Below are 22,652 nucleotides of genomic sequence, written 5' to 3'. Positions count from 1 at the left end.
GCCAAAGAAGGTTGAGCGAGCGGTAGCAAGTGCATTTGCAGCTTCCACAATACCGTTCCCCATGCTACACTTACCGCTGTGGATGATCGACAATTAGCACTCTACTTGTTTGGATTTCGGTCGACGTAGCAACTCTCATCTGGGTACGGATGATATATGCGAAGAAGGATGATCTAGCCTTGCATTGTAATTAGAGTTGTGAAATGTGCTTCTAAAATATTTTCTTCAATTTTTTTCTAAGCTTTAAGTTGTTTTTGAAGAGAGAGAGAGAGAGAGAGAGGAAGAGAACTTTAACGTTGTAGAAAAATATCCCAAGAAACCTTAAAGATCTATCCGACGAGGAGAGTTGAACTCAAGACCTGTTGCTCAAGTGGGAGATGGCATAACCAATCTACCACACTTGGGTGATAGAAAGGTTATACCATTTTTCTCTTCTTATTAGCGCACGTGTGCGCGCACACACACACACACGAGAGAGAGAGAGAGAGAGAGAGAGAGAGAGAGAGAGAGAGAGAGAGAGAGAAATGTCTAAATGTGCTGCAATTTTTCCTACTATAATCTACTATTTTTTTTCACATAAGTACAAGGTGTGCGCACTTTCTACCTAGGGGAGCATAAATAGCTATTTGGACGATTCAATAGCAAGGGATCCTTGAATATTAAGTGGATAGTGGGATCTCCATTTATGTCAATGAAACCCATGTCTTTTATCTAACCTTGAAGGGATTGTTTTCAAAGTGGGTCGCTTAGGGTAAAAGGGCCAATAGAGTTACGACCCCTGGTGCTATGATAGATCACACACTCCACTTATTGAACAATTTGGGACCAATAGTAGCACGGAAAAGTGTAAGTTGAATAGCTAGATCATTTAAAATAAAGACACCTTATTGGCTTGGCATGGTTTCAAGCCTCTGTGGATGCACCTTACTCTTTTGGGCTATAAAGGGCGTTCTCCTTGGCCCCCAATCTTAATACACATGATTCCAAACATCGTACCGTAATTCTCGGATCCGAAATTCAAGAAAACTCGCAAATTATTTTGGTGAAACCTCATGGCATGACAAATGCAATGAGCTAGCTACTATGCACTCAAAATTGAGCTTGAAGGAAGAAGATTGAAGCTCCCCAAGTTATGCGTTCCGCTACTGACCCCTTTACCCTACAGCGTGATGATTTCAAATCTTCATAGATATGCATGTAAGGAATTTTTTTAAAATGTGAGTAAATGAATCACATTCATGCCTTGAAATTTTCCTTGTTGTGTGTTCCTTAAGGTGCTTGGATTGGACTCTCAAGCTCATGGATTTTTACATCATCCTCTTTGACAAAGATTGACTTGTTGGAAGGACTAGAAAATGTAAGGATGAATATGCAATATTTGTAGCATTTCACATATATATCTATTGATATGCATGGATATTTTGTGTCAATTCAAAGAACATCATTGTGGTTGGTGTATTCTCCCAAAAATATATATTCTTAGTTTCCTATGGAGCATGGCACATTGTTAATGACTATTTTTTCATTATAGTCTCTTTTTATCAATGTGTGAGACGAGCCTTGCATATGTTGGTAGGGTAAAACAACTGCTTCCTGCAATTTTAGTTAAACTGCAAGTTTAACAACAAACACAAAACTTTGATGCTTTCTATAGGTTTGAAATTCTCCTTTTGCAAGGCTATGAGTCTCTACTCTTTATGCTAAGTTGAGACACTTTGCTAGATTTTTGCTCGGTCTTGCATTAGCTTGGAAAAATTTGCTCGAGATTTGGAATTCCTCATTTTTGAAGAGACGCTTGAGTATTCTAAGTCGTCATTACCATCCACATACCCTTCTACCCACTTTGCCTCCTGTTCTCACCTATCATAACTTGTATTTTGCAGTTTTTAAGTCTCATAGAAAATTTTGTGAGTTCTTAGGAAACTTTTCCATGTAGTTATAAAGTGGCATTCATCTTTTGGAACTTCCTTAGCCATGAGTGCACTTCCTTGCATGCCTCATGGTCCTTCAACATGCGTTTTCTCTCTCTAGTGTTGTCATTTTGTCCATTAAAAATGCATACAAACACTCACACAATCCCATAAGCACTTGTGGAGGTAGCGTCAACCTTTTGGAACCATAAGGTCCTGTGGCACATTGCTTTAATCTAAACCCTATCCCTTCCACTTTATCTTATTTTCTCTTACTAAAATAACAATTCTAGTGAAAGAAAATCATTTAAGTAGACCAAAAGATAAATTTTGTGATAAAAGGTGATGCCTAATATGAAGGATTATCAAAATTTGAGAAGAGAAACAAACATTTGGAACCTAAGGACACCCATGGGCCACAAGTGTTATAATAAGGTGACAAGAAAAAAAGTCTCCTCCTTAATTTTAGCATAGATGACAAGAAGCAATTATTCCAATTATCCAAAGTGAACATTCCAGGCAACTCTAGATGATTTGTGTGTGTTATGGTAATGATACTCAACATGGATTTTAAATTTGGTTGAGATGAAGATGCACATATGAGATTAGAGATTGCTAATATTCAAGGGAAAGAAGGCGGGAATAGGTGGCCTGCTGGCGAAGAGATTATTAAAGATTACACGGACAAAGCTTGCAAGAATTCAGTTAAAAATGCAAAATTTTGTGCTAGGAACTTTTGAGGCTTATGTGGATGTTGAAGCCATCTCAAATTATAGTTAGGGTTGTACTACAGAGACAATGATCTAGAAACTAGAGCTATATGTTTGCTCAAGTGTGTAAAATGCTAATCTTTTGGAGCTAAGGGATGGAAAATAGTTTCAAGAAATAATTTTAAAACTTTGATGTTCATGAGGATGTTCAAGTATATGTTTCTAAAGAAGATATGCTGTATCTAGTTGCCTACTCATGAGGATTTAAGGTCCTTGATGGGAACAACAATATATAGCATATTCCATGATGATGCTCTCTTTCTTTGTCACATCTACACACTAAGGAAAACTTAATATGTACTTTCTTTCTTTCTCATATGTATTCCTTAATTTGTTCCAATAGACCTACACACTTTCTTCTCCCAGCCATAATGTGGGCTCTCCATTGCGACTCTCATCACCGCAATTTTGGAGCATCAAGAATCACTCATTAGACACACGCATACTACATCACATGTAACTTTGGTCCCATAGGTCATATTTGATCTCCGAGGACGATAATAAAATCTGTCTCTCTCTCTCTCTCTCTCTGGGGCGATGTTTGTAGCGTGGCCAAGGCTCTCTCTCTCTCTCATTGTCTTTGCTATGAGCACTCTCTCTCTCTCTCTCTCTCTCTCTCTCTCTCTCTCTCTCTCTCTCCCCCCGCCTGTGGGTCTCTACAGAGGAATGTCGCGTTGAGGAAGGTGAGGCACTGAGGCTAGAGGCTCATGAAGGCATGTATTTGACCATTGGGGGGGGGGGGGGGGGGGGGGGGGGGGGGGGGGGGTCTCCCTGATTAATTTGTTTTATTATCACTTGAGGCAGTATAGTTGTAACATGATTCAACAATGATTATGTCTCTACCATAGTAAAAAAAAGAAAAATACAGATTCCTTGTGGAGAGACTCTCTATCTCTCTCTCTGTCTCTCTCTCTCAACGCCAACGAGGCCTCTCTGTGTGTGTGTGTGTGTGTGTGTGTGTGTGTGTGTGTGTGTGTGTGTGTGTGGAAGCGCAAGAGGTAGAGCCGCTTCTGTGTGTGTGTGTGTGTGTGTGCGCGCGCGCACGCCGCACGTGTGGAGAGTTGCTGTAGGCCGGAGCGTGCAACCCCCGCTCTCTTTCTCCCTCTCTGTGTGTGTAGAAACTTCCATAGCAACCCCCCCCCCCCCCCCCCCCCCCCCCCCCCCCCCCCCCCCCCCTCTCTCCGCGTCGAGGGCAGGTAAGGGAACCCTTTCTCTCTATGGGTGGCAGGCGATGAGCAGTGTGGGAGCAGGCTAGGGCAAGAGCGGTGAGTGCGAGCAACAGCTTTGAGGGCGGAGGCGATGGGGGCAACTGGATCGCGTGAGCAGGTTTAACTTTGTGTTTTATTTGGGGGGAGGGGGGGATCTTGTTATTGATGGGATTTTATTTCCATCCAACCCATTATAAATTATAAATGTGTGATTATGTGTGTATAATGTATAATACAATTTTATCTTAAAACACAACAAAAATGACATCCATACAACTTATGAGACAGACTTTTGTAAGTGTCTACTCTCCATAATCTCAGTGACTCCTCACCTTGCACCCCCTTACCTGAGAGCGAACCCCAGCGGATTCGACAAGGTGAATCGGCAAGCTAAGAGCGAACATCTGCAATCTAGTTCCATTCACAATCGAGCGACATCTGCTAGCACTCAACCTGTAAGTGTCTTCTCGTTGCTTTGATGAAAGGTTGAGCAATGGGCATCATCACATTGAAGCTTAATTCTTACTGAAGCTTGGCGAAACTGTGAAATCTGCATGTCTGTGTTTGTAATGTTAGGCCAATTTCCAAGTTCACGATTGTGGTAATTCCTGAAATAACTGATTTTTTGAACAGCTCGAGATTGAGAGATTGTCCTGACTATTTCTAGAGAGTAAAAAGACAATTGAATCCAAGTTTTCTAAGGCCTCCTTTCTCGGTAAATTGGTTTAAGATAATCTACAGGTCATTGTTAGTGCTGTTAGTTTAGTTGGCTTGTCATTTTCTTACGCAGATTTCAATGGGGCTTGCTAAGTTTGTGGGTTTAGCATTGCATGTAAGCAACCACACCAGGTTGTTTTTTCTCTTAGTTCTATTAGTATATGCTTTGACTTTAATGTTTTATGGAGGATGCTATGTAGGGTAGTTTGAGTGTCTAGTTTTTGTATGGCTAGACAAAAAGGATTCCAATAAAAAAGCTTCTAAAAGGAGACAATCTAAGCCTAGGTTGTCTACTTTTCTCGCTAAGCCAACACCTTCATACTGTATCAATTTGGTATATAAAATAATTCTTTTAGTGCTTCATTATGGTTGAGTTTGTTGTGCATATCTAGAGTTATGACAAAAGCTGAAATGCCACTGAAGACCAAGAGGGTTGGGCACCCTAGCTCTAACCCTAGCCTACTTGCAGATCTTGGGCGAGGGCCTAAACCCTAGCAAAAGCAGAAGAAAAGATAACATGATCACCAACGTATGGATTGTCGCCGAGTGGCCAATTATTAAAGTAGGGTTAGGATTAAAATACTAACCTCCAGCAACTTATGATACCCTCGTCCGGTGGGGCCCAAAATAAAGCAAGCACACACACTCAATAAATTGCGTAAAGGCTGATGACGTGGTAGACTGATGCCCGGATTTCGCGCTGATGTGCTGACGTGGCAGTGTACTGATTTTCGTAATTTGCGTTGGAGCTTTTTAGCGCTAGCTTTTGGGACCACATGCTTTTGGGACCAGATGCTTTTGGGACGTGAAGCTTCTCATGTAAACTGTTTTTAGTAGGCCAAGGGCCTGTAAATATGAACTATGGGTTCTGTGTGTGGCATTCTACCGCATGCAGATGCAGAGCAAAGCCATTGTACTGAGTTGACGCAATATAAAGAAATACCGAAAGGGGTGCGAGGTTTGGGATAAGTGCTCTCTTGGGAGGGATTTTTGCCACTCCGTGTCTCGTGTGCCGTGTTTCTCGTTTAGTTTTGTTGTTTCGAAGCGTCTAAAGTTTGTTCAGTCTGTTCTTTTCTGTTGGCATGTGGTGCCCTCCCGCTATAGTGGTATCAAAGATTCAGTTGTGTGCTTTTGTGAAAGCATAGCGGTCCTTCCAAGAGCGCAAGATAACGCTTCTAGATTTTACAAGAAATTTTTTGCTTTTCAAGAGAGAAAGATCCAAGGAAAGCTTTACAATTTTTGCAGCAGTTTGACAACATCTATGTCATGGGGAACTACTTAGAAGAATAAAAAATCTTTCGAGCTACTGCTTAGACAGTGTCATGCAGTGGTGAATGTCTATAGCTACCAAGCCCCACACTCCAAGGATTTGGCAAGCTTTCAAGAAATTTTATGCCCGAAGTTACATGACATTTGACATCTTCCTTCGAAGTGTAGCTTCTGGCAGAGTGGGGTATCCTGAAATGCTTGCCACGGAAACCCTACAGATTACAATTTGAAATTTGTCGATATCTATCATCAGGTGTCTCTCCTCAAGTTGATAACGTTGGAGGCCAGGTGTGAGTGCTATATCATTGGACTGTCATCACCGCTACGGGAACATTGTGTGTCCAAGCCAGTCTCGACCATTCAAGAGCTTACAGACCATGCTGCGGTCAGCGACAACCTTAAGGGATGAATTTAATCGTAACTTTGGTGCATGTCTCATGATGGAAAGCCGGTCGTCTTCTTGAGCTCGACTGACCAAGATACACCGAGAATGCTTTTTAAATTTGATTTAAACACATTTTGAACTTTGTTTGAGAAACTGTTTGAAAATATTGTGTTAAATTTGTTTAAAATGGATGTTGTCTGTTTTGAACCTGTCTTGGTGCCGACTTGAGGAATGTTTTGTCATGTGCACATCTAACCCTATGTGCATGTGGACAAGCTATCTCAGCTCTAGGGTTCAAGTCAGCTTAGGAAGTGTTCTGGCACCTTTGTGAGCCCGTGTGCAAGCCGTGCATGTCCAGGCACTTAGAGTAGTTGCATATCCTCTGGTTGCACACAACATGATCATCAGCATGACATTCAATACCCATCATGAGCATTTTACAGTGCATAGAACCCATTTTCCTAAAGTATACATTTTTCACTTATTATTTAATAAGTGACTTTTGTTGGAAAAGTGAGTAGGGCAAATTTGCTAAGGCACTATAAAAGAAACCCAGCACTAGCACTTTTTGGCAGAAGAGGCAGAAGAAGTTCCAGCAACTTGCAGTGCACCTTCTCAGCAAGACCGGCAGGAGGCCGTAGTGTCTTCAGCCAACAGAACAGACAACGTTTTGGAATGCAGTTCCCCTAGCGTTTTCACAGCAGATTCAGCCTAGCGTTTTCATCAAGAGCAGATCCAAGCTGGCGCTTTTCAGTTTGCAGACCTAGCCTAGCGTTTGCAGATTCCGACGTCAGATCAGCCCCAACACTTCAGGGTTTTCAGTTTCAGCACAACAAATTCAACCCTTAGCCTCGCAGATCTCACCTACTCGCAGTAGATCATCGTCGTACCGTTAAGTGAGCCAACGTTTTCAGATTCAGCCCGCCGTCTACAGATTTCAGCATCTGCATTTTCAGCGCATCGTCGTCGCCATCACTGTCCTCGCCGACCCAGTGTCAGAGATGAGCAAAAAGTCAACGTTTTGTAGATTTCAACATTTCAGCCCTAGCGTTTTCAATTTTCAGCCCGTCCTCGTGGTCGTCATCATTGTCGTCGACATCGTCGGCAAGTCCATTGTATCTAAACCATTGTACCAGATTTGTGCAATCTATAGCATAGACCTCTCTCGCCATAGAGAGGGGGGCCCTTGGAGGAGGGTTTGAGAACTGTCTGGTGTCGTTTTCTTCTCTCTCTCTCTCTCTCTCTCTCTCTCTCTCTCTCTCTCTCAGTCTCAGCACCTTCATTCACAGTAGCATTCACTTTGTTTGTGATCTTTGCATTCTCTCTAAAGAAACGGAAGGCTCTCTCCTCCGTAAGTAAAAGGAATCCTTGAGCACAGTTTAGAGCACTCATCTTGAGTAATATCAACATTCACTTCGGCTGCACCTTACATTGGTATCAGAGCTTTGACAGTGTTTTGTATCACTCAAGGAAAGAACCACAAGATTTTTTTTTGCTTGTTGAGGTCGCACGTAACCTAAGTTCACTTGGGCGTGTTGATTCCTAATCGTGGTTTTTAAGAGTGACAAGTAACCCAAGAAAGAAGGGCTTGTCCAGCCTCCCCTTGTTCCTCTTTTCACCCATTGAGAGCGGACCGTGCACTTAACGGCCGAATGTTGGTGTGAGCTCAAGGCTGCCATGGGGTGCGCCTGCAGGGAAGAGTCGAGCTCGGGTAAGAGAAAAGCCTTCTCTAACACCGATTGCAAGCTAAAGACCTCAAGAACCTCAAGAACTCAAGAACCTCAAGAACCCAAGAACCTCAAGACCCCAGTTTTTCAAGAACTTAAGTACCCAAGATCTCAGTGTATGTCATCACCCAAAGCGGAATGGATACTTTGCGTGAAGGTGATGAGCATGGAGGTGGTGAGGAAGAATTTTCCCCACCAGGAGGATTTTTTTTCGACCCTCCCCCTTCTCCATCTACGCCACGGGTTGCACCAAATCCTATGGAGGCTTTGGTCAAGTCGATGATGGACATGATGCTACAACACGTTGCACTGCCTTGTATCGCGAGCGTGATCAAGCGCGCTTAGCGGCCGAAGAAAGAAAGACAACTATGGAGCTTGAGCGTGAGCAAGCACGCGAAGCTCAACGCATAGCGGCCAAAGAAAGGCGAGCGGCCTTGTGATTAGAGCGTCAGGCGCAGAGAGACCAATGCATGCAAGAGTTGGTCCTACAGGTACTCACCTCGAAGTCCGAGCCGATCAAAGACGACGGAGTGTGGGTCGATGAAGAATTTTCAGAGATTATCCAGAGTTGTTGGCGGACTACAAGGAAGCCATGCAGCTCGGTACCAGTACCTCATTTTGAAAAGGAGGGGATGCCCGTGCACATCTAACCCTATGTGCATGTGGACAAGCCATCTCAAATGTCACGTGACACATCCAACCCTATGTGTCCGTGGACAAGCTACAGCATGATCAGGGTTCAGTCAGTCCAGTCAGTCTAGATTAGAAGTGATCTGGCACTTTTGCGAGTCTATTCGTAGACCGTGCATGCCCAGTCACTTAGTGTAGATGCATATCCTTTGGTTGCACACAACATGATCATCAGTATTCCTATCAAAATCCATTAGAATCAGTTAGGGGAATTTTCTAGTGATTTTAGCCTATTTTTGGCATTTTTCACTTATTAATTTAAGTGACTTCCCAACAAAAGTAGGTAGGGCAATTTTGCTAAGAAAATATATAAGCAAACCCAAGTTAGCACTAAATGGCAAAAGAGGCAGCAGGAGCACATGCTCAACAGGCACCTTCTCAACAGAACCCCAACAGAACCCAAGGACTCTAGCGTTTTTGCTCCTCAATAGCTTGGCTAGCATTTTTGGACCAGACATTGTAGAGCAACCAGCGTTTTGCCCTTGCAGATCCCCGGCGACAAGACCCCAGCAGATCAGCCTAGCGTTTTTGCCTTGCAGAACCGTGGCGACAGAAACACTATTTTCAGCCCTAGCGTTTTTGCATCTGCCAGCAACCTCAGCGTTTTGTAGATCTATCGCGACAGAATCAGCCACAAGACCAGCGTTTTCAGTTTTCAGCCTTTAGACATCGCAGATCAAGTCTCGAACCTCGTAGATCTCACCTTCCCGCAGTAGTTCCTCGCCGCACGGTCAGTTTCCGCAAGGTTTACAGTTTCAGGCTGGAAAACGCAGATTTCAGCATCTGCGTTTTCAGCGCGTCGTCATCGCATTGTCGTCATCGACATCGTCACCGACATAGAGTCAGAATTTAGCAGATACAAGATTTGCAGATTTCAGTCCATAGCGTTTTTGGACAGCAGTAGAAAGATTGCAGATTTCAGCCCTTAGGTCGACTTCGTCATCACCGTCGTCATCGTCGACATAGCCTAGACTTGCATCAGTCTCATGCATACCATTTGTACCAGATTGTGCAATCAATAGTAGACCACTCTCGCCGACGAAAGTGGGGCCTTCGGAGGAGGGTTTTACAACGTCTCTGGTGTCGTATCTCTCTTCTATCTCTCAGTCTCATTCACTTGCACGCACAGTGTCCTTTCACTTTGTTTGTGATCATAGCATTCTCTCATTAAGAACGGAAGGCTCTACCTTCCATAAGAACAAAAGGAACCTTGAGCACAGTTCGGAGCACTCATCTTGAGCAAAGCGCAAACATTCATTCCGCTGCACCTAACATTGGTATCAGAGCTTTGGCAGTGTTCTGTATCACTCAAGGAAAGAACCACAAGAATCACAAGAAATTGTTTTGCTTGTTGAGGTCGCACGAACCCAAGTTCGCTTGGGCATGTCGATTCCTAATTGTGTTTTTTGAAGAGTGACAGGAATCCGAGGAAAGAAGGGCTTGTCCAGCCTCCCCTTGTGCCTCTTTTCACTCATTGAGGGCGGACCGTGCACTTAGCGGCCGGCCAATCGACGTGAGGTGGGAAAATCCAACCTTGGTGTGAGCGCAAGGCCGCCAAGGGGTGCGCCCGCGGAAAGGAGTAGAACTCGGGTGAAGAGAAGATCCTTCTCAAACACGGTTTGCAAGCGAAAGAAACCCTCAAGAACCAAGACCCCGAAGAACCCAAGTTCCTCGTGAACTTAAGAACCCAAGACCACAAGAACCCACAAGAACCCACGACTTTAGAATGGTCATCACTCGAAGCGGAATGGATACTTCGCTTGGAGGTGATGAGCATGAGAGAGGCGAAGAAGAATTTTCCCCCCAAGGAGGTTTTTCCGACCCTCCCCCTTCCGCATCTACGACAAGGATTGCACTAACTCCTATGGAGGCTTTCGACAAGAGGATGATGGACAGGAAGTTCGAAAGCGAAGAAAGAATCGCAGCCATAGCGTAAGTACAAAGAAAGAATGGCAGCCATAGCGCGTGAGAGCGAGCAAGCACACTTGGAAGCCAAAGCAAGAGAAGAAAAATTTGATCGCGAGAACAAAGAAAGAGAAGCAAAATTTGTTCGCGAGAACAAAGCAAGACAAGCAAAATTTGTTCGTGAGAACAAAGCAAGAATGCAAGAGATGTTGCGAATCTTTTCTCACGTGCCGGCACCGATGCATGAGATTCGGGAAAAGGAGACTCTCCGTCTCTTCTTCTCCAAAGCATGACACCCAGGATTTGCATGATTGTGTGAAGCATGATGATGATTTGATTGACAATGATAAGCATGATGATTTGCATGATCAAGATGTGATTTCTCACAAGCATGATGAGTTGCATGAAGATGATGTGATTGTTCACAAGGATGATGTGTTAGTTGATGCTTTTTCTAGCGAAGCTAACCTCGTTGCAGATTCGATCAATCACGAAGAACCGATCTTGGCTTTCGAGTCGAGGTCCAAAGAACCCCCACAGGACGATTCGATCATTCAAGAAGAACTGATCTTGGCTCTCGAGCCTAGGTCCAACAAACCCTCACAGGAAGTATTATGTGTTCGCATGATTGATACGCACGCATTGTACGAGTGTTTCATTCGTGATCGTTTCCTGTATTTTAGTCAATGTCTTTATGTGATCTCTTTTACTAGGCATGACATATTGTACGTTGAGCACGTTTCACTCATGAACGAGCACGGATGTATGCGGATTTTTCATGAAAAGCTGAAAAGTATGTATGTAAGGAAGTTACATTCCATGTCTCTTCCTTGGCACGACACATTTGTAGAAAGAGCACAAGAAAGTTTGAGCATCAAGCATGGGCTTTTCCGTTGTGAATTGCCACAGTTGATTGCTTTAGATCATAAGAGAAAGATTCGATCTCATTGTTTGCGTGTGTGTGGTGAACGGGTTGGCACTCCGTCTATTGGTTCATCAACATTGCATGCACAGTCTTTGAGGAAGACAAGATTTTTTCCACTCACTTTACCTGGAATAAGTATGTTCATGGTTTTGTGTTGGAAATGGTTTCATGAATTTTCAGCCATGGAGATTCTTGAAGAAGAAAGAAGCATGACTCTCAACGCAGTTGAAGCATTGAAGGAGACTCAGAAGACTGTGTCGCTTTCGGCGCGGCCCAAAGAAGCAAGCGTTGCAGACCTTTATGAAGTTCAAGTACCGCACGACCCACACATCAGAGTGGGCCGGCAAAGAGTCCCTTCCAGGATTCCGGATGCTATTGGCGATCTCCCTCGATGTCATACAGTTTGGTACCAGTACCTCACTTTGAAAAGGAGGGGATGTCACGTGACACATCCAACCCTATGTGTCCGTGGACAAGCTACAACATGATCAGGGTTCAGTCAATCCAGTCAGTCTAGATTAGAAGTGATCTGGCACTTTTGTGAGTCTATTCGTAGACCGTGCATGCCCAGTTACTTAGTGTAGATGCATATCCTCTGGTTGCACACAGCATGATCATCAGTATTCCCATCAAAATCCATTAGAATCAGTTAAGGAAATTTTCCAGTGATTTTAGCCTATTTTTCCTATTATTGGCATTTTTCACTTATTAATTTAAGTGACTTCCCAACAAAAGTAGGCAGGGCAATTTTGCTAAGAAAATATATAAGCAAACCCAAGTTAGCACTAAATGGCAGAAGAGGCAGCAGGAGCACATGCTCAACAGGCACCTTCTCAACAGAACACCAGCAGAACCCAAGGACTCTAGCGTTTTTGCTCCTCAGCAGCTTGGCTAGCGTTTTTGGACCAGACACCGCAGAGCAACCAACGTTTTGCCCTTGCAGATCCCTGGCGACAAGACCCCAACAGATTAGCCTAGCGTTTTTGCCTTGCAGAACCGCGGCGACAGAAACACCATTTTCAGCCCTAGCGTTTTTGCATTTGCCAGCAACCTCAGCGTTTTGCAGATCTATCGCGACAGAATCAGCCACAAGACCAGCGTTTTCAGTTTTCAGCCTTTAGACATCGCTTATCAAGTCCCGAACCTCGTAGATCTCACCTTCTCGCAGCAGTTCCTCGCCGCACGGTCAGTTTCCGCAAGGTTTACAGTTTCAGGTCGAAAAACGCAGATTTCAGCATCTGCGTTTTCAGCGCGTCGTCATCGCATCGTCGTCATCGACATAGAGTCAGAATTCAGTAGATACAAGATTTGCAGATGTCAGCCCATAACGTTTTTGGACAGCAGTAGAAAGATTGCAGATTTCAGTCCTTACGTCGACTTCGCCATCACCGTCGTCATCGTCGACATAGCCTAGACTTGCATCAGTCTCATGCATACCATTTGTACCAGATTGTGCAATCAATAGTAGACCACTCTCGCCGACGAGTGGGGCCTTCGGAGGAGGGTTTTACAACGTCTCTGGTGTGGTATCTCTCTTCTCTCTCTATCTCTCAGTCTCATTCACTTGCACGCACAGTGTCCTTTCACTTTGTTTGTGATCATAGCATTCTCTCATTGATAACGGAAGGCTCTACCTTCCATAAGAACAAAAGGAACCTTGAGCACAGTTCGGAGCACTCATCTTGAGCAAAGCGCAAACATTCATTCCGCTGCACCTAACATCAAATCTAGGGTTCAGGTCAGCTTAGCAAGTGTTCTGCGCAAGCCGTGCATGTCCAGGCACTTAGAGTAGTTGCGTATCCTCTGGTTGCACACAACAGGATATTAGCATGACATTCAGTGCCCATCATGAGCATTTTACAATGTATAGAATCCATTTTCCCAAAGTACACATTTTTCACTTATTAATTAATAAGTGACTTTTGTTGGAAAAGTGAGTATGGCAAATTTGCTAAGGCACTTTAAAAGAAACCTAGCGCTAGCACTTTTTTGCAGAAGCGTCAGAAGAAGTTCAAGCAACTGGCAATGCACCTTCTCAGCAAGACCGGTAGGAGGCCCTAGCGTTTTCAGCCAACATAACAGACAGCGTTTTGGAATGCAGTTTCCCTATCGTTTTCACAACAGATCCAGCCTAGCGTTTTCATCAACAGCAGATCCAAGCTGGCGTGTTTCAGTTTGCAGACCTAGCCTAGCTTTTGCAGATTCCGGCGTCAGATCAGCCCCAACACTTCAGCGTTTTCAGTTTCAGCACTTAGCCACAATAGATTCAGCCCTTAGCCTAGCAGATCTCACCTACTCGTAGTAGATCCTCGCTGTACCGTCGAGTCAGCAAGCGTTTTTATATGCATCTCGCTGTCCGCAAATTTCAGCATCTGCGTTTTCAGCGCATCGTCGTCGTGTCGTCACCATCGCCGTCCTCGCCGACACAGTGTCAGAGATCAACAGAAAGTCAGCGTTTTGCAGATTTCAGCATTTAGCGTTTTCAGTTTTCAGCCCGTCCTCGTCGTCGTCATCATTGTCATTGACATCGTTGGCAAGTCCATTGCATCTAGACCATTGTACCAGATTTGTGCAATCTATAGCATAGACCTCTCTCGCCATAGAGAGGGGGGCCCTTGGAGGAGGGTTTGAGAACCGTCTAATGTCGTATTCCTGTCTCTCTCTCTCTCTCTCTCTCTCTCTCTCTCTCTCTCTGTCTCAGCACCTTCATTCACAGTAGCATTCACTTTGTTTGTGATCATTGTATTCTCTCTCTAAAGGAACGGAAGGCTCTCCCTTCCGTAAGTAAAAGGAACCCTTGAGCACAGGTTGGAGCACTCATCTTGAGCAATATCAACATTCACTTCCGTTGCACCTTACATGTTTGATTCTGGTTTTGATGCTGGTTTCAATGGTTTGTAATTTAGTCCTAGGAGGAGTGTTCCTGAGTGTTGTAGACATCTGAATGAAAGGCCGGTCGCCTACTTAATGAGTGGGCAGCCCTCAATTGAAATAAGCAAAAAAAATCCACCGCTCGTTTAATTGGGCAGTCCATGATCTCTATCTTTCTCTTTTCGGCTGAGCACGTGCGATCCTATATCCTCTTGCTTCAATATTAAGTGATAAATTCTATTTATCCGAGAATATTTTATATTGTTATGCGCTCCCGTTTGTGACAGTGGTATCGGAGAATGGTCTCCTCTCTTTCTCTGTAAAGAAGGACGACTCTGGGAATTTACGGGAAAAGACCATGACAAGCCAAGAGAGAAGTAAGCAGGCGGAACCCTAAGTCTTGCAGGAAAAGCTTGCATAGTTGGATTTTTTTTTTCTCTCTCTTTAGGAAGTCGACGAGACTCTGGATTCTCTGAGAAGGCAACGAGAGCATGATGCTCAAGCACCTGTCTAACATCTTCTGGCTCAATAACCACTGGCTCATTAAGAGGTTCGGGCCTTTGTGGCCCGAGGCTCAATTTCAGAACTAATAGGTGGCTGTACATGCTGAAATTTGACCTTTTTAGAGTCAACATTGTTTTTAAGCAGCTTTGCCTCATTAAATACAACATCTCGACTGCGTATAACACTTTGAATGTGAGGTAGCCAAACTCTATAGCCCATTTCTCCTTCATCTCCATATCCTATGAAGATTCCTTTCATGGACTTAGCATCAAGCTTGTTCCTCAACTCAGGCCTTACATGCACAGATGCCTCACAATTGAAATTGCGTAAGTGGTCATATGAAGCGGGTTTGCCAGATCAAACCTCTTCAGGGATGCCAGCTCTCAACGTAGTGTGGGGTGAACGATTGCAAATATGAATTGTAGTTTTAAGTGCCTCTCCCTAGAACCCTTGAGGGAGATCATTGGTGGACAACATGCATCGAACCCTCTCACACAACGTCCTGTTATATCTCTCAACCACACCATTAGACGAGGGACTATAAGGGGCTGTTAGCTCCCTCTTGATACCATTTTCTTGGCAAAACTTAACAAATCTAGCAGATGTGAACTCACCCCTATTGTCTGTATGTAAGCATTTTAGCTCTCTACCTGTTTGGGTAGTCACAAATGCATGAAAAGTTTTCAAAGAAGCAAACGTGTCACTTTTATTCTTGAGCAAATAAACCCATATTTTCCTAGAGAAATCATCAACAAAGGAAACAAAATACGCAGCACCACCCATACTCTTTACAGGCATGCTACACACATCAAAGTGTACAAGGTCAAGACGATCAGATTTGCGAGAGACACTAGAGTAATAGAGTAATAAGAAATTTTCACTTGTTCTCCATTTTGGCATTCATGACAGAAATCAAGCTTTAAGCCCTTAGTATCAACACAAGAGGAAAGAACATCAAGTCCTTTCTGGCTCATATGGCCTAATCTTTTGTGCTGAAGCTCCAAGTGAGACCCAATCTCTTCTATAGAAACAAACTTGCTTGGCAAGCCTTTGTAATGCAAGAAATAAAGTGTCCCCTTCTTTGTACCTTTTGCAATTTGCATAGCACCTTTTGTGAGCTTCTAAGCACCACCACTGAAAATGGTGTTATGACCATGCATATCAAGCTATCCAACAGAGAGCAGACTCTTCTTGATGCCAGGTACATATTTGACATCATGCAAAACAAGCTCTTGCCCATTATCAAGGGCCAAATGAATAGTGCCTATTCCATCAATCGTGCAAGCATGATTATTTCCAAGATAGACTTTACCATAACTGCTCGCAAAAAAAAAAAAAAGCAAAACACTCCCGAGATGGAATTACATGAAAAGAGCACTTGAGTCCACTATCCAAGATTGTGACAAGCCATCACTCATAGACAGTAAAGTGTCAACGACATCACCCTTGGTGATTTGCATGTCCTGTGCATGATAAACTTGGGCATCCATAGGAGACATAGTGGCACACAGAATATCATCTTATGTCAGACAGTTCCTCAATCACCACATTGGAGGTTACATTGACCTTCTCCTTGTTCTTGGAACTATGAATACATCAGCCTTGTCATCCTTTTTCTTCTTTTCACCCGCATTCTTCTTCCTTTCTTGCTCTTTCTTAAAGTACCTGCAATCTAGCTTCTTACGGCCTTTCCGACCACATTGATAACAACCGACATCAGTTTGCAGGCTTTGCAGTATCCAATTGCATATGCATCAATTTACGCATCAAGTGCACTTGGTTCACCGACGTCCTGTTTTTATAAGTAGCCTTGAGATTTTCCCACACAGCATAGGCAGTGTTAAGATCCACGAAAATTCCATCTGCAACGAGCATTTTTACATACGCAATAGCCTTTTTGTTTAAATTAAGCCACGCCACATCTGTCATAGCTGCAGGGTTTGCATCTTGCATTGCTATCGCAATCTTTTAAGAAAAGAATTGTAAGGTGCAGCGGAAGTGAATGTTGAACTTTGCTCAAGATGAGTGCTCCGAACTGTCCTCAAGGTTCCTTTTACTTAGGGAAGGGAGAGCCTTCTGTTCTTTAATGAGAGAGTGCAATGGACACAAACAAAGTGAATGGACACTATGAGTGAAGGTGCTGAGACTGAGAGATAGAGAGAGAAGAGAATACGACACTAGGGATGTTGTAAAACCCTCCTCCAAGGGCCCTTCTCTCGATGGCGAGAGAGGTCTACGCTATTGATTGCACAAATCTGGTACAAGTGTAGATTGAAGCTAAATGATGCAAGTGCGAGAGACTGAATGCTTTGAAGATGGCGTTGCCGATGACGACTACCTCTTTCTCTGCTATGGACTTGAAGGCATTGCTTGCAAGTTCCAAAAACGCCAATGGCTGTTGCAGAAAACGCTGATTCTGCTGGCTGGTTTTGTCGCTGATTTGCTGCTGAAAAGGCGGGTCTGGTGGTGCTGCAATGCTGCTCTAAAAAGCTGTTTTGCTGGTGCTGAAACACTGCTGCAGAAAACGCCAATGCAAGGGCTGAAGAATGCTAATTGCAGAGGCTGAAAAACGCTAATTGCAGAGGCTTTTGCTTGCTGAATTTTCTGGCTGAAAACGCTGGCCTGAGATCGCCAAGGGCAGGGCTGAAATCGCTGATGCTGCTTGGTGAAAAAATGCCAGCTTAGGTGGGGGGATCTTGCTTGAGAGAGAGAGGGATGAACCTGTTGCACTTGTGCCTGTGTTCTCCTTCCTCTTCTGCCAAATTAGCCTAGTCCTAGGTTTGCTTATATATAACTTTAGCAAAATTGTCTACCCAATTCTTAACAAAAGTCACTTAATAAATAAGTGAAAAATGTACAATAGGTCTATGCACTGTAAAAATGCTACTAATGGGTTCTAACTGGAAATTTGATGTTCATGCTGTGTGCAACGAGAGGATATGCATCTATTCTAAGTGTCTGGACATGCACGATTCATGCATTCCATTTGTACTAGATTGTGCAATCATAAGTAGACCACTCTCGCCGACGAGAGTGGGGCCTTCGGAGGAGGGTTTTACAACGTCTCTGGTGTCATATCTCTCTTTTCTCTCTATCTCTCAGTCTCATTCACTTCCACGCACACTGTCCATTCACTTTGTTTGTGATCATAGCATTCTCTCATTAAGAACGGAAGGCTCTACCTTCCATAAGAACAAAAGGAACCTTGAGCACAGTTCGGAGCACTCATCTTGAGCAAAGAGCAAACAATCATTCCACTGCACATAACAGTGCAGCTGTAAAGTTTAGTACTTTCAGTGGCTGTGAGGATAAAGCAAAGGCTCTCACTTTCCTCCAGTAGTTTGATACAGCTAATGCAGGAGGGAATTTTAGAGAGGCCTCGAAGGTCAGGAAAGCTGCCACTTTCTTAAAGGACAATGCGCTTACATGGTGGATGACATTGTTAATGCAAGGGCAGGCATCCGCCACTTGGGTTTACTTCAAGTAAATGCTTGCATCTACTTGGCTGTCAAATGAATTTGAAGCCGATGTCATGACAAATTGGCACCAGCTTACTTCGGCTACATGCAAGAGCTTGTTGGAGTACAATAGGAGGTTTTGTAAAGCGTTACTCTCAGCGATCTCCTACAGATTTGTGCCATTGACAGAGCAGATAGAGAAGTATTGTTGTGGGCTGCCTAAAGGGCTTCGTGATTACTGTACCAAGAACGAGTGGCTACCCTCACTCAGCTTATGGAGTTGTCTTGTGTGGATGGTTATGAGCATGTCTGCATGATTTTAGTGTCTACTGGTCTCGGATGCTATGTTGGTTTTGACAAGTGTAATCAAGGGCAATTACTCTTCCAACAGTTGTAACACAGCTGTTGACCATTTTAAGAAGTACCGCCAGGGGTGCCCAACTTGTGGGCAAGTCCTTTTGAGAGAGGAACTCTGCCCCACTGTGTCCTGATTTCAAGTGTTATTTTACGTTTAACTTTCGGTTCAGTTCAGTGTTGTAGTAGTGATTTCACTGCTTGCTCAAGTGATCAGCAGGTTACAATCTCAATTGGCATAATAGATGTTACGGCATTTCAAAAGCAAGGTGGTCCACAATGTATACTAATAACGTCATTTGTGGAGGCATTGAGAGTTGCACAACACCACCGCATTATTTTCAGTTAGAGAAGCTATGGCACTGAATGGAGCACCAGGCTTTGTCATTGGAAACCGTTGTACCCCCTTCATGTTTTATTTTTAGCTCTAGATTTGTTGTTTTACTTGTCCTCCAGACCCTGTTAATAAAATCTTTTTTACATTCTTTCTTTCTTTCCTTGCACTAACATGCAAAGCTAGCATATAAGACGATGCCAATATGGTTAGAACTCAAGAATTTTCTCGACCTTTGCAGGTGCTTTCACAATATCAAAAGTTGAGGATTCAAGAAAGCATCAATCCTGCTCCTCGTAAGCATCAATTTTAAACACTGTATGGCACAAAAACGTCATTTTCGAGATGGAGACACTGATGATAATGATGCAGAGGAGAAGAGACAATGCATGAATCTGCAAAGGTTTTAAATTAAAGCAAAAAACTCTGAAAAGTTTTTTTGGATTTTAATGATAGTTTGAAACTTCCAATTCATGAAACTAGTGGGTTGATGCAGTGTCGTGCTTGAAGCAGTGCGGGCAAATGCAATGCAAAAGTTTTGGGTAGTGCTTGAGCCTATGCTGCGACGAGTTGTAAGTTCCTTATTTGTGTTTATTGTGAGAATTTGATGATGCGTCTCTTTAACCTGAGAGCGTAAGTGCCGCTTACCGTGGTGTGCATTTGGATCAGTGGTAATCCATTTGTACTTCATTCTTCTTTCACAATTTCTCTCTCATTTAAGCACTTGGAGAGTAACCTAGGCTTGCATACAGTTATTGTCATTTGGTTGTGACAAGAATACAAACAAAACAAACAATGGGAGAATTTCCTGACATTCTAAGTGCATTCAGTCAGGAGTCACAATATGTATACCAGTTTGTGCTACTTGTATTAAACATTATAGGAGTTGCTACACTTCTTGACACAAGCTTTAATGGTGTAGGTAAGTGAGGAAGTTGAGCGTGTCATTTCCAAATACTTGCCCCCTGGGAAGCTTGGGTCAAGGTGATCGCTTTCTTGTCTCAGAAATATGTACTTTTTGCCTTTTCATACGTTGACAATCAACTGTTTCATAGGATCTGTTCTAAAATGTAGGCTACCATCAAAACAATTACAGGGCTTGGGATCTACATCTCTGCGTCTTCACTTTCAGAACAAGCTGGCCTTGCCTCTGTACACCGGTAGTAGAGTAGATGGTGAACATGGAAACCCGATTCAGGTGACTTTGCAGGATGCAGTTACAGGGGAAGCAGTGATAATGGAGGATGAGTCATTGATAAAATTGGATATTGTTGTGCTTGAGGGTGATTTTTCAAATGACGAAGAAGAAGATTGGACTTATGAGGAATTTGAAAACCATGTGGTGAAAGAGAGAGATGGCAAGCGTCCGCTTCTTACGGGTGACCTTACAATCTCATTAAAAGAGGGAATGGGGATTCTCGGGGAACTCATCTTTACTGACAACTCAAGCTGGATAAGAAGTAGGAAGTTCAAATTGGGGGTGAGGCTACTAACTGGATCTTACAAAGGTGTACGAGTTCGTGAGGCCATTACGGAGGCTTTTTTTGTCAAAGATCACCGTGGACAATGTTAGTATCTACAGTTTCCATGAATTCAAGTTATCGTGAACCTTGAAGAGGGTATTGTGCTTAATGTCTTTCCCATTGTAAACATTGTCCTGGGACTAGTGTGACAAGGCTTCATTTCAACGACCGCTTTCTTTGACCTGGCCTTCAGCCTTCTTCATAATCAGGAGAGCAAGCTATATTTTCTTCTCTTTTTTATGTATTATCCTGCTGCGCTCTTCTTGCATGTATGGCACTCTTTCTGCAGTTTTCTCGAAATGTGATCATATCCTGCCGCTTTCCTCTCTTTCTCTTACAGTTGGAAGTCCATCATTGGTACATGGCATTTTCCTCCCTTTTCAAGCAAGTTATGCACTGTATTTTTCATGGGGCTTGCTTCAAGTTATGCTTGTTTTTTTCAGCAAGCTATCAGATTCAACTGTCCAAGGCAATTTCTGAAATTTTAAAATGTTGGGTATGCAGTGTACAAAAAACATTATCCCCCAAATTTGAGTGATGATGTTTGGCGATTGGAGAAGATTGGCAAAGATGGGGCATATCATAAAAGGCTGTCCGAAGTTCATGTTAATACTGTGAAGGATTTCTTAGTGATGTATGCTACAGGGCCCTCAAGGTTGCGTGAGGTGAAAAAGTTCCAAACTTTTTCTTCATCCTAAGCTTTCAAGAAAGAGAAAAAAATCCTTTTGTTTTTTTCCAACTCCTGGCGCTAATTTGCTGTTTAACAGATTTTTGGAACAACAATGTCAACAAAGACATGGGATTCCATTCTTGAACATGCAAAGACAACCATACTGAATGACACCCAATATGTATATTATCCTAACGATAACCGAACAATTGGTGTCATCTTAAACACGATATATCAACCCTTGGGAATTTTGAGGAATGGATCTTATGTGCCAGTCAGTTCCTTGTCAGATGCAGAGCAGGTAATTTTTCATTTTTAACTTGTTTAAACCTGTTGTTTTTCCCAGATTTATTAGCCTGAGGCTGGGTCCAATTTGGTGTTATGGAGGTGCTTTGAATGTTTCTTTTTGGCCTGCAGAAGGCCATAGGGGTTTGGTTGCATTGAGTGTGCAATTTCTAGGCCGTTATATTCATTTTCCTAGAGTAGTGATACCTATTCTGAATTTTTGGGGGAATATACGTGGATTGACGGGGTTGAAGGTGGGCCATTGAGGTCAATTGCCGAGTGCAGGCCCCATGGAGGCACATGAGAATCCCTGCGGATTTGGTTTTTGGAGGTGCATGCATTGGGTTATTATTAGTGCTTGGCTTGCTTGAAGCATTGTACCTAATTAGTCTTGCGACTCTACGAGTCACTATGCACATGGCCTTGCTTATAGATCTTTTGTTGTTTCAATGATGGCCCCACTTTTCTCTACAACGAGTAGTGATGCTCTTCTTACAATGGCTTCAAAAGCACAAACAAATTAGGACTTCAAAGGCTGCAGCAGTAAATTTGTGAGGTCTCCACCCTTTTACTAATCTTAAATAATCGGATGAGTTCTGGCAGGCTACTAGGCCCTAACTAAATCAAACATAGTCAAGAGATTTAATCTAGCATGCAGGCTATCGTCTGTCACGTAATTATAGCCGTATTGCTAGAACGAGTCCTAGTCTTGTCTCATAGGGAAAGGGTGAATACTTTTCGTACCTAAATGTTTTCTCTTCTCCAGGGAAAGGATCCTCCAATGCTTTTTTTTCCCATAATCTCTGGAGCACAGCCATTAATTGTAAGAGTACAGAAAGTGGAGAAGTTACCCGACTAATCGGGTCCACCCATCCATGATGAACAACCTAAGTTGATCCCAGTCACACAATAAATTCTTTGTTATGTAATTACTACCACATGTTGTTCAATTAACACAATTCCTCCTTTTACTTCCTTGACACAAGTTCTTTCTAAGAGCCTTTCAAACAATAACAATCGGCATCCAAACATTCTTTCCTAATAAAAAATTACATACGACTCTTCTTCATTAAAACATCCAAACCCCAAGAGTTCACTTTTCTTGGTGAGTGTTTATTACACCCAGTGTCTTTGGCTGCCCATACAA

General features: G+C 43.2%; 1 protein-coding gene across 3 annotated transcripts in view; it reads left to right on the top strand.

Annotated features, from left to right (window-relative positions):
• Positions 1 to 4,181: 4,181 nt before the first annotated feature.
• Positions 4,182 to 22,652, top strand: part of LOC147462345 (calmodulin-binding protein 60 B-like) — a 40,242-nt gene continuing 21,771 nt past the window's right edge. Inside the window, exons 1-8 of one of the 3 annotated variants that reach the window (XM_086483614.1) lie at positions 4,182 to 4,343; positions 4,522 to 4,603; positions 19,269 to 19,430; positions 19,524 to 19,599; positions 19,950 to 20,011; positions 20,102 to 20,595; positions 21,055 to 21,215; positions 21,318 to 21,521. In XM_086483614.1, coding sequence (XP_086339740.1) covers positions 19,348 to 19,430; positions 19,524 to 19,599; positions 19,950 to 20,011; positions 20,102 to 20,595; positions 21,055 to 21,215; positions 21,318 to 21,521 — 1,080 coding nt within the window. In that variant the 5' untranslated portion in view covers positions 4,182 to 4,343; positions 4,522 to 4,603; positions 19,269 to 19,347. Of the gene's footprint in view, positions 4,344 to 4,521; positions 4,604 to 19,268; positions 19,431 to 19,510; positions 19,600 to 19,949; positions 20,012 to 20,101; positions 20,596 to 21,054; positions 21,216 to 21,317; positions 21,522 to 22,652 lie in introns of those variants that run through there. The other 2 variants (XM_086483609.1, XM_086483616.1) reach the window with 2 other exon arrangements.

This window comes from Adiantum capillus-veneris, chromosome 2 (assembly GCF_014529385.1).
Source record: "Adiantum capillus-veneris isolate H3 chromosome 2, ASM1452938v2, whole genome shotgun sequence".
Taxonomy (NCBI): domain Eukaryota; kingdom Viridiplantae; phylum Streptophyta; class Polypodiopsida; order Polypodiales; family Pteridaceae; genus Adiantum; species Adiantum capillus-veneris.
This window is presented reverse-complemented; position numbering and strand designations above follow the sequence as displayed.